The sequence below is a fragment of the Salmo salar genome, chromosome ssa14 (genome assembly GCF_905237065.1).
Source record: "Salmo salar chromosome ssa14, Ssal_v3.1, whole genome shotgun sequence".
Classification (NCBI taxonomy): domain Eukaryota; kingdom Metazoa; phylum Chordata; class Actinopteri; order Salmoniformes; family Salmonidae; genus Salmo; species Salmo salar.
In genome coordinates this window covers 84,585,698-84,600,292 of record NC_059455.1, presented here as the reverse complement: position 1 = coordinate 84,600,292, position 14,595 = coordinate 84,585,698, and the positions used below count along the sequence as shown (strand labels likewise).

The 14,595-nt window shown below is 45.3% G+C and overlaps 1 protein-coding gene across 5 annotated transcripts in view; it reads right to left on the bottom strand.

Annotated features, from left to right (window-relative positions):
* Positions 1 to 14,595, bottom strand: part of LOC106570463 (neurabin-1) — a 140,803-nt gene that overhangs the window by 53,217 nt on the left and 72,991 nt on the right. For all 5 annotated transcript variants that reach the window (XM_014142825.2, XM_014142829.2, XM_014142830.2 and 2 more), the window contains exon 6: positions 12,732 to 12,867. In XM_014142825.2, the coding sequence (XP_013998300.2) occupies positions 12,732 to 12,867 (136 nt within the window). The remainder of the gene's footprint in view (positions 1 to 12,731; positions 12,868 to 14,595) is intronic.

The window sequence follows — 14,595 nt, the reverse complement described above, 5'->3', positions numbered from 1 at the left end:
TCATAACTAATCAGAGGTGGTTGTGTTATTATGAGGAAAGGAGAGAGAGAGAAACAGACTTAGCGAGAGTGAGCGAGAGACCGGTTGTCCGGTCTGGGTACAGGATGACAGGGGTCCTGTCAAAATGAGAAGGACAGGGATGATTGAGGGATGGGGAGTTGAGGAGAGGGTCAGGGTTGATGGGTAGGTAAAGCTGGGGGGGTGAGGTGAGGAAGAGGGATGATTGAGGGGTGGGGGGTTGAGGAGAGGGTCAGGGTTGATGGGTAGGTAAAGCTGGGGGGGTGAGGTGAGGAAGAGGGATGATTGAGGGGTGGGGGGTTGAGGAGAGGGTCAGGTTAGGGGGTAAAGCTGGGGGTGAGGTGAGGAAGAGGGATGATTGAGGGATGGGGGGTTGAGGAGAGGGTCAGGGTTAGGGTTAGGGGGTAAAGCTGGGGGGTGAGGTGAGGAAGAGGGATGATTGAGGGATGGGGGGTTGAGGAGAGGGTCAGGGTTGGGGGGTTGGTAAAGCTGGGGGATGAGGTGAGGTGAGGAAGGGGGATGATTGAGGGATGGGGATGAGGAGAGGGTCAGAGTTAGGGTTACAGGGGGGGTAAGTAAGGAAGAGGGATGATTGTGCAGTATGTGTGGTCTAGAATACAGCCACAGCAGGTTACTCTATGTGCTTCTCTTCCCTACAGCCTGGCAGCCTGTGATCCAGACAGACATGCTTATAAAGAGGAGTTTGGCTCTGCTGCAGCCTGCAGCAGCCTCAGATCTGGTTGCAGAGAGCCAGGCAGGGAGAGCCAAGCAGACCCAGGGCTTGCTCTACCCAGGATCGAATGATCCATCCTGGCACCCTCTCTCTGGTCCTTCTGCCAGAATCACACTGGGTGATTGACACCTCAGAGACACTGGTGCTGGAGCTTACAGAGATGGCGAGCAAACAAACATACACACACAGAAACATTATTAGAAACATCTGGTGCTTGCTTTGTTATGGTACAGCAGAACATTTCTCTCTTGCTGCTCTCAACAAATATCTGCTATAGTGCATTTATAGTGTGTGTGTTTACATGGCTGACGATCTGGACAGACACATCTAAAGCCTTGCTGACTTACTCAGGGCTGACCAGTCAGAGATTTAACCCTGAGTGTTTGCCATGCGGGGGGGGGGGGGGGTCTCTCTCTCATCGAAAGTAGTGCACTATATAGGGGATAGGGTGCCATTGAGTCTTACAGTCTGACAGCACACAGTATAATAGTGATGATTGAATTACCATTACAAATACATCTGACATTCCTACAGAATCCATAGCTACCCCAGGCAGTCAAAACGGTGCTTGGGAACCTACACTGGGGACTCCACACTGGGGAATTCACACCGAATTGAAACTAGCAAAACATTCATTATGCATAACCGACATGGTAAACAATTATGAATTCTGTAAGATGATCTATGCTCTGCAATAAAATGACAGCATTAATATCAATAGCTCCATAAATATTACATTAAGTTCCTACCACATGGCACATTATTCACCCTAAACGCAGCTTAGGACTGATAATATCAGAAAGCTGTGGAGCTTTTGGTTTGGCTGGTGTTCCCAGCACACAGACAGACATGCAATTAATGACAAACAGTAATGGACGTTTGGCCAAATAAAAATGTAGTATATGAAATCATCACGCATAGATACACATAAATACTTGAGGTAGTCGAATATAGTTTATAGTTTAAACTAAAAGGCAATTATTTTCTTTGATATTGCCAAATATTTGAATTAGAACCAAAAACTACAACAGTTAGTGAAATTAGTCTAAATATATGATCATAAGCACATGTTTTAGAGGGCTCTTAGACATGAATATTTTAGCCTAGAATTAAATGAGGGACATGGAATCACCTCAACATCAGAGTAGACCACTTTTGCAGCTTCAAAATGACTAACAAATATATTTGAATAATGAGTGACATAAGGTAATACAGTAACACTTACATTTAAATCTTACTCATTTAGCAGACGCTCCACAGCGACTTACAGTAGTGACTGCATACAATTGTCAGTTGACATCAAGTTGTAGTAACTTTGTGATTATTACAATAGCAAGATTCAAATAGTTTTTAAAAGTTTTACTTTTTGGGGATCTGTATTCATATAGTTGTAGTCCCATGTTCAATGTCATTATTTGTTCTCCTTGAAAAATACCCTGAACAAAAATATAAACGCAATATGTAAACTGTTGGTCCCATGTTTCTTGAGCTGAAATAAAAAATCCCAGAAATGTTCCATAAAGAAAAAAATATTCCATCCCTGTTTGTGAGCATTTCTCCTTTACCAAGATCATCCAGCCACCTGATAGGTTTGGCATATCAAGAAGCTGATTAAACAGCATGATCATTACATATGTGCACCTCATGCTGAGGACAATAAAAGGCAACTCTAAAATGTGCAGATTTGTCATACAACACATTGCCACAGATGTCTCTGTCACGCCTGCTCCCGCTCCCCCTCTCTGGTGCTCGAGGGCACCAGGCTGCCCTTCATTATGCACACCTGTCACCATCATTATGCGCAGCTGCGCAATAGTGGACTCACCTGGACTCCATTATTTTGTTGATTGCCCTTCTATATCTGTCTGTTCCTCAGTTGGTTCCCCGTGTCAGCATTATTGTCCTTATGTCGTTTTGTTCCCTCTGTCCAGACGCTGTTCTTGTTTTGGTTTGATGTTTCCAGTAAATGTTCACTCCCTGTACTTGCTTCTGGTCTCCAGGGTCGAGCCTTACAGAATGCTGACACCACTAAAGGAAGCATCAGGGAGTTTTTGTTTTTTGTTTTGGTTGGTGATGTCGGGTCTGGGTGCCGTCGCCGATGGAAGCAGGGGTGCCTCAGCTAGCTTGTCAGGCTTCCACACCTTAGCTGGCTTGATAGGTCTTCTTGCCCCGGTTGGCTCGGCAGACGCCCACCCCACGTCATGCTTCAGCCGGCCCATCAGGCTCCCACAACTCAGCCGGTTCATCAGGCTCCCACGCCTCAGCCGGCTCATCAGGCTCCCACGCCTCAGCGGGCACGCCAGGCTCCCACGCCTCTGCTGGCTCGTCGGGCTTCTACGCCTCAGCCAGCTTGTCCAACTCCCATGCCTCGGCAGGCCTGTCAGGCTCACCCAGGAGGGAAGCCGGGTGGCGCCCCTAAAGGGGGGGTGCTGTCATGCCTGCTCCCGTTCCCCCTCTCTGGTGCTCGAGGGCGCCAGGCTGCCCTTCATTACGCACACCTGTCACCATCATTACGCGCAGCTGCGCAATATTGGACTCACCTGGATTCCATTATTTTGTTGATTGCCCTTCTATATCTGTCTGTTCCTCAGTTGGTTCCCCGTGTCAGCATTTTGTCCTTATGTCGTTTTGTTCCCTCTGTCCAGACAATGTTCTTGTTTCGGTTTGATGTCTGTTTTCCAGTAAATGTTCACTCCCTGTACTTGCTCGTCTCCAGTGTCGATCCTTACAGTCTCAAATTTTGAAGGAGCATGCAATTGGCATGCTGACTGCAGGAAGGTCCACCAGAGCTGTTGCCAGAGAATTTAATGTTAATTTCTCATAAGCCGCCTCCAACGTCATTTTAGAGAATTAGGCAGTACGTCCAACTGGCCTCACAACCACAGCCTACGTGTATGGTGTCATGTGGCTGAGCGGTTTGCTGATGTCAACGTTGTGAACAGAATGCCCCGTGGTGGTGGGGTTATGGTATGGGCAGGCATAAGCTATAGACAACGAACACAGTTGCATTTTATCTATGGCAGTTTGAATGCACAGAGATACAGTGACAAGATGCTGAGGTCCATTGTCATACCATTCATCCGCCGCCATCACCTCATGTTTCAGCATGGATCGCAAGGATCTGTACACAATTCCTGGAAGCTGAAAATGTCCCAGTTCTTCCATGGCCTGCATACTTACCAGAAACGTCACCCATTGAGCATGTTTGTGATGCTCTGGATCGATGTGTACGACAGTGTGTTCCAGTTCCCGCCAATATCCAGCAACTTTGCATAGCCATTGAAGAGGAGTGGGACAACATTCCACAGGCCACAATCAACAGCCTGATCAACTCTATGTGAAGAAGATGTGTCACGCTGCATGAGGCAAATGGTGGTCACACTAGATACTGACTGGTTTTCTGATCCTACCTTTTTTTAAGGTATCTGTGACCAAGAGATGCATATCTGTATTCCCAGTCATGGGAAATCCATAGATTAGGACCTAATTCACTTATTTAAATTGACTGATTTCCTTATATGAACTTTAACTCAGTAAAATCGGTGAAATTGCTGCATGTTGCGTTTATATTTGTGTTCAGTATAGTTCATTTCCACCAGGGGTTGGAACTGGTTCAGGGAACAGAACCGAAAACCGGAAAATAACAAACATTTTCAAGGAACAGAAATAGAACCAGGAATGAAAGTGATTTCGATTTCAGAGGTTTAAAAATGAACAGAAAATAACCATTTAAACTGTTACTTTTTTTGTTAGAACCGGTTCATAACTTTATTTTGCTGCTCGGAACAGTGGAACGGAACGCAGAACATAATGATTGGAAAATGTTTTTGTTCCAACCCCTGCTTTACACATAGCATAGTTAAAACTATAGCTATCCCAGGTCTGACACACACACACACACACACACACACACACACACACACACACACACACACACACACACACACACACACACACACACACACACACACACACACACACACACACACACACACACACACACACACACAAAGAATCTACTTGTCACACCCTGATCTGTTTCACCTGTCTTTGTGATTGTCTCTACGCCCCTCCAGGTGTCGCCCATCTTCCCCATTATCCCCTGTGTATTTATACCTGTGTTCTCTGTTTGTCTGTTGCCAGTTCGTTTTGTTTTGTCAAGCGGTTTTCCCTCTGTTCCTGTCACACGATTGTTCCTGTTTTCTAGTTTCCCGGTTTTTACCTTTTCTGCCTTCCCTGACCCTGCCTGCCGTCCTGTACCTTTGCCCCACCTATCTGGATTACTGACCCCAGTCAGCCTTGACCTGTCTTTTGTCTGCTCCTGTTGGATTAATAAACTGTTGTTAATTCGACGTTGTCTGCACCTGGGTCTCACCTGAAATGTGATACTACAGCCCAACACCGCCAAATGCCATTCTAAATCCCTCTCTGATTTTCTATCTATCTAATCATGATGTGCTGGGTGGCGGGGATACATACATATATCAGACATATACAGTATATTACCATACGCTGGGCGGCAGCATAGCCTAGTGGTTAGAGCGTTGGACTAGTAACCGCAAGGTTGCAAGATTGAATCCCCGAGCTGACAAGGTACAAATCTGTCATTCTGCCCCTGAACAAGGCAGTTAACCCACTGTTCCTAGGCCGTCATTGAAAATAAGAATTTGTTCTTAACTGACTTTCCTTGTTAAATAAAGGTAAAAAATAAATACATATCAGAATATTACCATAGATATATCAGACATATACAGTCTATTACTATACAGTATATTATCAGACATATACAGTATATTACCATACATTTTACATTTTTACATTTTAGTCATTTAGCAGACGCTCTTATCCAGAGCGACTTACAGTAGTGAGTGCATACATTTCATAAATTTTTTCCGTACTGGTCCCCCGTGGGAATCGAACCAACAACCCTGGCGTTGCAAACAACCTGCTCTACCAACTGAGCCACACGGGACCGAGGTGCTGACACCACTAAAGGACGCATCAGGGAGTTTTTGGTTTTTGTTTTGGTTGGTGACCATAGATATATCAGACATACACAGTATATTACCATACATATATCAGACATATACAGTATATTACCATACATATATCAGACATATACAGTATATTACCAGACATATATAGTATATTACATACATATATCAGACATATACAGTATATTACCATACATATATCAGACATATAAAGTATATTACCATACATATATAGTATATTACATACATATATCAGACATATACAGTATATTACCATACATATATCAGACATATACCGTATATTACCATACATATATCAGACATATACAGTATATTACCATACATATTTCCTACATATATCACCAGACCAGAGCCTATAGGATGTGCATTACTCCACTTAGATACATGGTGATTAACCCGGTGTCTCCCACCTCCGCCTCTAAATGGGGCTTTAATATAGACCCTCAGCCTCGCTGCCATGGCAATACGCTACCATTATGGAAATGGTGGCTTTATTGTCCTCCAGCCTCCTGACCCACTAATGATGAGTGTATGGTAATGGGCTTTAGTGTGTGCTAGAACAAACACAGGCAGGAAAACATGTTGGCAGTCCCTCAAACACAGGAAAACATGTTGGCAGTCCCTCAAACACAGGAAAACATGTTGGCAGTCCCTCAAACACAGGAAAACATGTTGGCAGTCCCTCAAACACAGGAAAACATGTTGGCAGTCCCTCAAACACAGGAAAACATGTTGGCAGTCCCTCAAACACAGGAAAACATGTTGGCAGTCCCTCAAACACAGGAAAACATGTTGGCAGTCCCTCAAACACAGGAAAACATGTTGGCAGTCCCGCAAACACAGGAAAACAGCCCTAGAGGCTTTTTTGAAGTGAACAGCCACATTATTGTTGAACTATGTTTAGCAACGCCTGATTTGACATGACATAATGACTACCACAACTCATGACCAAGACTGACCTGTTGTAGAAGATTGGAGTGCAGTGTGACCACACAGGTCTGTCGTTAGTATGGTGAAACAGATCTGGGACCGTATGTATAAAGCTTCTCAGAGTAGGAGTGCTGATCTCAGTGGCGTGTACTCATGGATGCCAAGGGAAGCGAGGCCTCCCCCAAATATGTACCAATAACAAAATAAAAAAAACATACAAAAACGTATCTTTCATTTCTCTGTGTTTCATAATTTTCCTTCAATTCACAAGAGGCTGAATGTATCTGACCGGAGAAAGCATCTGAGTGAGCGAAACAGCGCCCCTGTGTCTCATTTATCTGATGCTGTCTGGCCAAAAAGAGGATGATATTGTTGCCGCACGTATAATTGAATGCAAGGGAAGCCAGCGAGCATTTGTACTTCCTTGATAAAAAAAATAAAAGGATAATAGCCAATCAGCATTGAGCTAAACTGAGTAAGCTCAACTGTGAATGGTCCTGACGCACCAAAAGAAAGTGTCAAGGGAAGCCAGTTTGGATATGGCTTCACACCAATCACATCACATCAAGCCAAATGTCATTTGACTGAAACAACTTGAATTGTTGCATCGTGTTGTGTTGTTGTCCTCTGGTGGCTAGCTAGCTAAAATTATACCTTTCCTAAATTAGGTATGGACGGAGATATGGATTTGGACTGATTTTACTTAATTTTCCGTACAATGATTATAACGGCGATTCTGATCCAACCATGAATTCATACATTATGCCTCTGGCCTGAGAGGATGGAAGCTATATGCAGTAGGCTAATGTTAACTAGCTGGCTAATCATTGCCCATGAAAGGACGTTATGCTAGCGAGCAACAAAAACTAGGACAACAAAAACTAGTCATAGACCGTTTCAGCAACATGAGAGGAGGATGACATTGGTATTTCTCTACAAGTAGGGTGAGTCAACATGTTTTTTCTACTTACGCACGCATAGGCGCACGCATAGGCGCACGCACACACACACACACACACACATACAGAAATCAGAACTATGGCCAGCCACATGATATTTAGCTTATGTTGATTGGACTAAATCGTTTTTGGAATCTTTTAGTTGTCACTGTATTAGACTTATTAAGCATAGGTGATTAGATGATGTTGAAATGTTGAAGTGGAAATGGTGTTGGAATAGTGGAGGCAGCTCCTGTTTTCTTTGCAACTTGCAGTAACTCTCTGGGGTTCTAAATCAATAGTTGTTTAGTAGTCTGAAAATGTTGGAAATGTTAACTTGCTTGACCATGCTGTTGGTCATGTAACTGCTTGTTACATGCAAAACACTTTGTGGACTTCACCGAACAGATGTTGCTCTCCGGTTTTGTGATTACAGTTTTTTTACAATCCCTTTGGCACTAATTTCAGAACCTTGTGATCATTTTTCAATACTCTAGACACAAAACTCAAAATGGTCATCACTTCTAACACAGGCTGTCCATGTTCAAATCATTGCATTGTGCATTCATATCTTTAAAGAAACCTTGCACTTGCAGAATCATTGGTTCAAATAACTAATTTATCATGAAATACCATAGGAACATTAATTTAGATCACCCACACACAAGATACCTGTCACAGGCGTCAAAATGAGTAGACCAAGGTGCAGCGTGGAATATGTTCATCTTGTAGTTTAATGCCAAAAATGAACATTTTACAAATATAACAAAAATGACAGCCGACAGTTCCGTCAGGTACTTACAACAAAACAGAAAGCAACTACCCACAAACCCCAAAGGAAAACAGGCTGCCTAAGTATGGTTCCTAATCAGAGACAACGATAGACAGCTGCCTCTGCTTAGGAACCATACTCTGCCCAACACAAAGAAATACAAAACATAGAATGCCCACCCCACACCCTGGCCTAACCACATAGAGAAACAAACCCTCTCTCCAGGTCAGGGCGTGACAGTACCCCCCCAAAGGTGCGGACTCCCGGCCGCAAACCTGAACCTATAGGGGAGGGTCCGGGTGGGCATCTATACTTGGCGGCGGCTCTGGTTCTGGGCATAGCCCCCACACCGCCCGCTGATCCCCCCGCTTCTGTGTCGCCGGAGGAACCTGACCGTGGATCAGCGCCAGAGGCTCTGAACTGCCGACCGCCGCCGAAGACTCTGGGCTGCAGGCCGCCGCCGAAGACTCGGGACTGCAGACCGTCGCCGAAGACTCGGGGCTGCAGACCGTCGCCGAAGACTCGGGGCTGCAGACCGTCGCCGAAGACTCGGGGCTGCAGATTGTCGCTGAAGACTCCGGGCTGGAGAGCGTCGCTGAAGACTCCGGACTGGGGGACGTCGCTGGAGGCTGAGGGGCGTCGCTGGACGCTCCGGGCTGAGGAGCGTCGCTGGAGGCTCCGGACTGGGGAGCGTCGCTGGAGGCTCCGGACTGGAGAGCGTCGCTGGAGGCTCCGGACTGGAGAGCGTCGCTGAAGGCTCCGGACTGGAGAGCGTCGCTGGAGGCTCTGCACTGGAGAGCGTCTCTGTAGGTTCCGGACTGGGGACCTTCGCTGCAGGCTCCGTGCCATGGATCATCACTACTGGTTCCGCGCCATGGATCATCACTGGAGGCTTTGTGCCATGGATCATCACTGGAGGCTCCGGGCCATGGATTATCACTGGAGGCGTCATGCCATGGATCATCCCTACAGGCTCCGGGCCATGGATCATCACTGGAGGCTTCGTGCCATGGATTAACACTACAGGCTCCGGGCCATGGATCATCACTGGAGGCTTCGTGCCATGGATTATCACTGGAGGCTTCGGACCATTGATCATCACTGGAGGCTTCCTATGGGGAGCTGGAACCGGTCTCACCAGACTGGGGAGACGCATAGGAGACTGGGTGCGCAGAGCAGGCACAGGGCACACTGGGCCGTGGAGGCGCACCGGAGGTCTGGCGCTTAGGGCTGGCACAACCCGTCCTGGCTCGATGTTGACTTTAGCCCAGCAAGGGCGGAGCGCTGGTACAGGACGAACTGGGCTGTGCTGGTGAATGAGGGCAGGCGCAGGATAACCTTGGCCGAAGAGACGCACTGGAGACCAGATACGTTGAGCCGGTGCACTTCTCCCTGGCTGCCGGCCAACTCTAGCACGGCAACGGTTAGGAGCTTGCACCGAGCGCACCGGGCTGTGAGTACGCACTGGCGACACAGTGCGTATCACCGCATAACACGGTGCTTGCTCGGTCACTTGCTCCCCACGGTAAGCACGGGGAGTTGGCTCAGGTCTTAAACCCGCCTTTGCCAATCTACTCGTGTGCCCCCCCCCCCCACAATTGTTTTTTGCCGCTGCCTCTCAGGCTTCCGTTGTTGCTTTCTTGCCTGTTCCTCCCAGTATCGCCGTTCCGCTTTCGCTGCCTCGATCTCCCATTGCGGACGGCGATACTCCCCAGGCCTTGTCCAGGGTCCTGCCCAGTCCAGGATCTCCTCCCAGGTCCAGTCATCCTGCCCACGCTGCTTGGTCTTCTTGTGGTGGGTAGTTCTGTCACAGGCGTCAAAATGAGTAGACCAAGGTGCAGCGTGGAATATGTTCATCTTGTAGTTTAATGCCAAAAATGAACATTTTACAAATATAACAAAAATGACAGCGACAGTTCCGTCAGGTACTTACAACAAAACAGAAAGCAACTACCCACAAACCCCAAAGGAAAACAGGCTGCCTAAGTATGGTTCCTAATCAGAGACAACGATAGACAGCTGCCTCTGCTTAGGAACCATACTCTGCCCAACACAAAGAAATACAAAACATAGAATGCCCACCCCACACCCTGGCCTAACCACATAGAGAAACAAACCCTCTCTCCAGGTCAGGGCGTGACAATACCGATAGTTTCACTGTGTAGTTGTTCGTTCAATCATTAAATATTGTAGTACAAAATATGTGATATATGTTTCATTATGGTACTACACATAAATGCATCACTGTAAAAGGACTAGTAAGAGAATACTACAGACACAGTGGAATCATTGAACAAAATTTGAAATGTATTGATGAAATACAATAAAATCACTCATAGGTTTCTTTGAATCAAAGCAAAAATAATTAGCTACAAAAAAAGAAACTGCAGTGTTCCTCACCTGGCTTACTGTAAAAAGCAAAACAAAGGATTGATTACTGTACTTCTATATTTCCATCAACCCTGTCTTGTGGATTTGGCCATAGGTTCTCATCCACATCACAATGGATGTTTTCGTTGGCCAAACATCTTGGGAAGAATCTTCGGGCATGGCGAATCCAGGCCTGACACTGGTCTGCCGTGATGTCATTGCATGCATAATCCATGGCCTGGAGAAGGGTGGCTTGTTTGTGAGGGCGCCTATCATATACCTTCCACCTCCATGTGGAGAAAAATTCCTCAATGGGGTTTTAGGAAAGGAGAGTATGGGGGTAAGTACAGGGTGGTAAATTGTGGATGGGCCTGAAACCATGCTTGCACCATTTGAGCATGGTGGAACCTGACATTATCCCACACAATGACATAGGTCATGCCATCAGCTCTACAGACCTGACTTAGCCCATCAAGGAAGGTTACATTCGGACAGCGAATCATGTGGTTGCCTGCAACTCAATATATAGAGTATATAGAGCTGAGAGCTTTAGTTGCTGTTCGACCAAACATTAGAACGGGCAAGATGAGTAATCTAAGCAACTTTGACCGTGGTATGATTGTTGATGCCACACATGGTGATTCCAGCATCTCAGAAACAGCTGCCTTCCTGGGATTTTTATGCACTACAGTCTCTAGAGTTTACAGAGAATGGTGCGATAAACAAAACACATTCAGTGAGCAGCAGTTCTGTGGGCAAAAACACCTTGTTAATGAGACAGGTCAGAGGAGAATGTCCAGACTCATTCAAGCTAACAGAAAGGCCACAAATACTCAAATAACCGCCGTTTAAAACAGTGGTGTGCAGAAGGGCATCTCTTTACGTACAACACCGTGAATAACTCAGGCTGTTGTGGAGGCAAAAGGAGGTCTTACCCAGTACTAGATAGGTGTACCTAATAAAGTGAGTGTACAGTAATGTCAAATCTGAAAACATGGTCTGGAAAAGTGGTACATGAGACCATAGAAACAGTGTCTGATAAAGAATGATGATAAAATATTACATCCATAGATAATGTAGTCCAATTGGTTCATGTTCCACGGTAATTGGTGTCAACGGATCTCGTTATCCTGAAACTTTCATTGTTTGTCAGTTTCCAGAAAAACTATGCATTAAGAGTAATGCAACAGTTACTTATCATTTTGATCAGTTGTATCAATTGATAGTTAGATCATTGTAATGAAATGAATAGACAGTCATCTCAGATGTAATATGTGAATTGTATTTTGAAATGGTAATACTTTGATGTTAAGTTGTGTCATTTTGAACAGGTGATTTTAGTTCAATGAACAAATGATCTTAGCTTTATGTGTATTGTATCCAAGCAATTGGAAAAAGTGTTAGAGTTTTGAAAAAGTTGCATTTTGATCATTGGTTGTGAGTTTTGTGTCTAGAGTTTTGAAAAATGACATCAAGGATCCGAAATGATTGAAATGAGCCAAAGTGATTGTAAAAAACTGTAAACAAAGGTGTGGCTGAATTTATTCTGCCACTGTGTCTTCTTATTGTCTCGACCTTTGGCCTAAATATTATGGTCACAAGGCATAAGAACTAACAGGTTATAGAGAAAACAACGCAATTATCACAACACATAGGTTGCAATATGTTTTTTTTCTGGCTTGGCTTCCCCAGTGATTTTACCCATGCACCGCTACTGGCTGATCCAGGATCAGGTCCCCCCTGTCCATATACTGTATACTCATTATAATCGAAAAGGCACTCTGAGATGCTTTGTGAATACCTGATAAGTAGAGGAGTGAACTAGTGGGTCAGTAAGTTAGACATTGTTGTAGGTTCCTAGCGCCTATGAATGAGTTAATAAAACTGTATAGGATTTGATTGGCCACACTAACAGACGTATCAGTAGGAGGGTGAGACAGCAGTAGGCTACCCACCTCATCGTCATCAGCGTCATACTGGGCATACTGCTGCTCCAGCAACTCTCTCTGTCTCCTCTCCTGCTCCAGAGTCTGTTGGATCAGAGCAGCCACCTCGCTCACCTGGCCCGGACGCTCTCGGCCAATCACAAACCTGTAAACAGACAGCAACACAGCCAATCAGTTGCATTTCACTCAAGGGGTGACTTAATAATACGCTTTGAACCACTGTGCATGTTGGTTCAAGGATGAATTAGGGCTTCACTTCAATATACTTTTTCCAGTGACTTTTTCTGAGACATTTTCAGCTGAACTAAAACATGACAAAACTTCCTCCTTTTAATTTGTGGACTAGAAAAGGTGCCGTTTTTCACTATGTATGTTTATTTGTTTGTGTGATTGAGGCTGTAACAGGCAGTCTGTGCGATTGGCAGGGACTCAATAGCAGGATCTGATTATAGGGGAGTGGAGGGGGGAGAGGGAGGGGGATGGGGCTTACAGCGCTAACACAATAATGTGACAATGGCGTGCAGCCGTCCAGGTTGGAATGTGCACATCGGGCACTGGCACAGGCACATTGCCACAGACTCTGGGCTACAGCTGTACCAGCCGTTCTCTCACACCCTACCCTTAAGAGCCAAGGAGTTCCATGTTGATAGACGGATAGAGAGAGAGGGAGACAGAGAGGGAGACAGAGAGGAAGAGACAGAGGGAGAGAGAGAAAGAAAAGGAGAGACGGAGAGGGAGAGAAAGAAAGAAAGGGAGAGACAAGAGGGAGCGAGAGAAAGAAAGGGGGAGAGAGAAAGAGGGAGAGAGATAGATGGAGAGAACGAACAACCAGAACAATACCATTTCTACCTGTGTCTTTCTCACTATTTCATTATTGTCTATTTCATTTATTTTATTTATTTAACCTTTATTTAACTAGGCAAGTCAGTTAAGAACAAATTCTTATTTACAATAACGGACTTCATTCATGTCTTATTAAGCATCTCCAATCCGAAATTAAATCTAGAATAGGCTTCCTAGTTCGCAACAAAGCCTCCTTCACTCATGTTGCCAAACATGCCCTCGTTAAACTGACTATCCTACCGATCCTTGACTTCGGCGATGTCATTTACAAAATAGCCTCCAACACTCCACTCAGCAAATTGGATGCAGTCTATCACAGTGCCATCCGTTTTGTCACCAAAGCCCCATATACTATCCACCACTGCGACCTGTATGCTCTCGTTGGCTGGTAATCGCTACATATTCGTCGCCAAACCCACTGGCTCCAGGTCATCTATAAGTCTATGGTAGGTAAAGCTCTGCCTTATCTCAGCTCACTGGTCATCATAGCAACACCCACCCGTAGCACGCGCTCCAGCAGGTATATCTCACTGGTCATCCCCAAAGCCAACACCTCTTTGGCCGCCTTTCCTTCCAGTTCTATGCTACCAATGACTGGAACGAATTGTAAAAATCACTGAAGTTGGAGACTTATATCTCCCTAACTAACTTTAAGCATCGGCTGTCAGAGCAGCTTACCGATCGCTGCAGCTGTACACAGCCCATCTGTAAATAGCCCATCAAACCAACCAACTACCTACCTCATCCTATATTTGTTTTTGCTTTTTTTCTGCTCTTTTGCACACCGGTATTTCTACTTGCACATCCTCATCTGCACATCAATCACTCCAGTGTTAATTGCTAAATTGTAATTACTTCGCCACTATGGCCTATTTATTGCCTTACCTCCTTACTTCATTTGCACACACTGTATACAGATTTTTCTATTGTGTTACTGACTGTACATTTGTTTATCCCATGTGTAACTCTGTGTTGTTGTTTTTGTCGCACTGCTTTACTTTATCTTGGCCAAGTCGCAGTTGTAAATGAG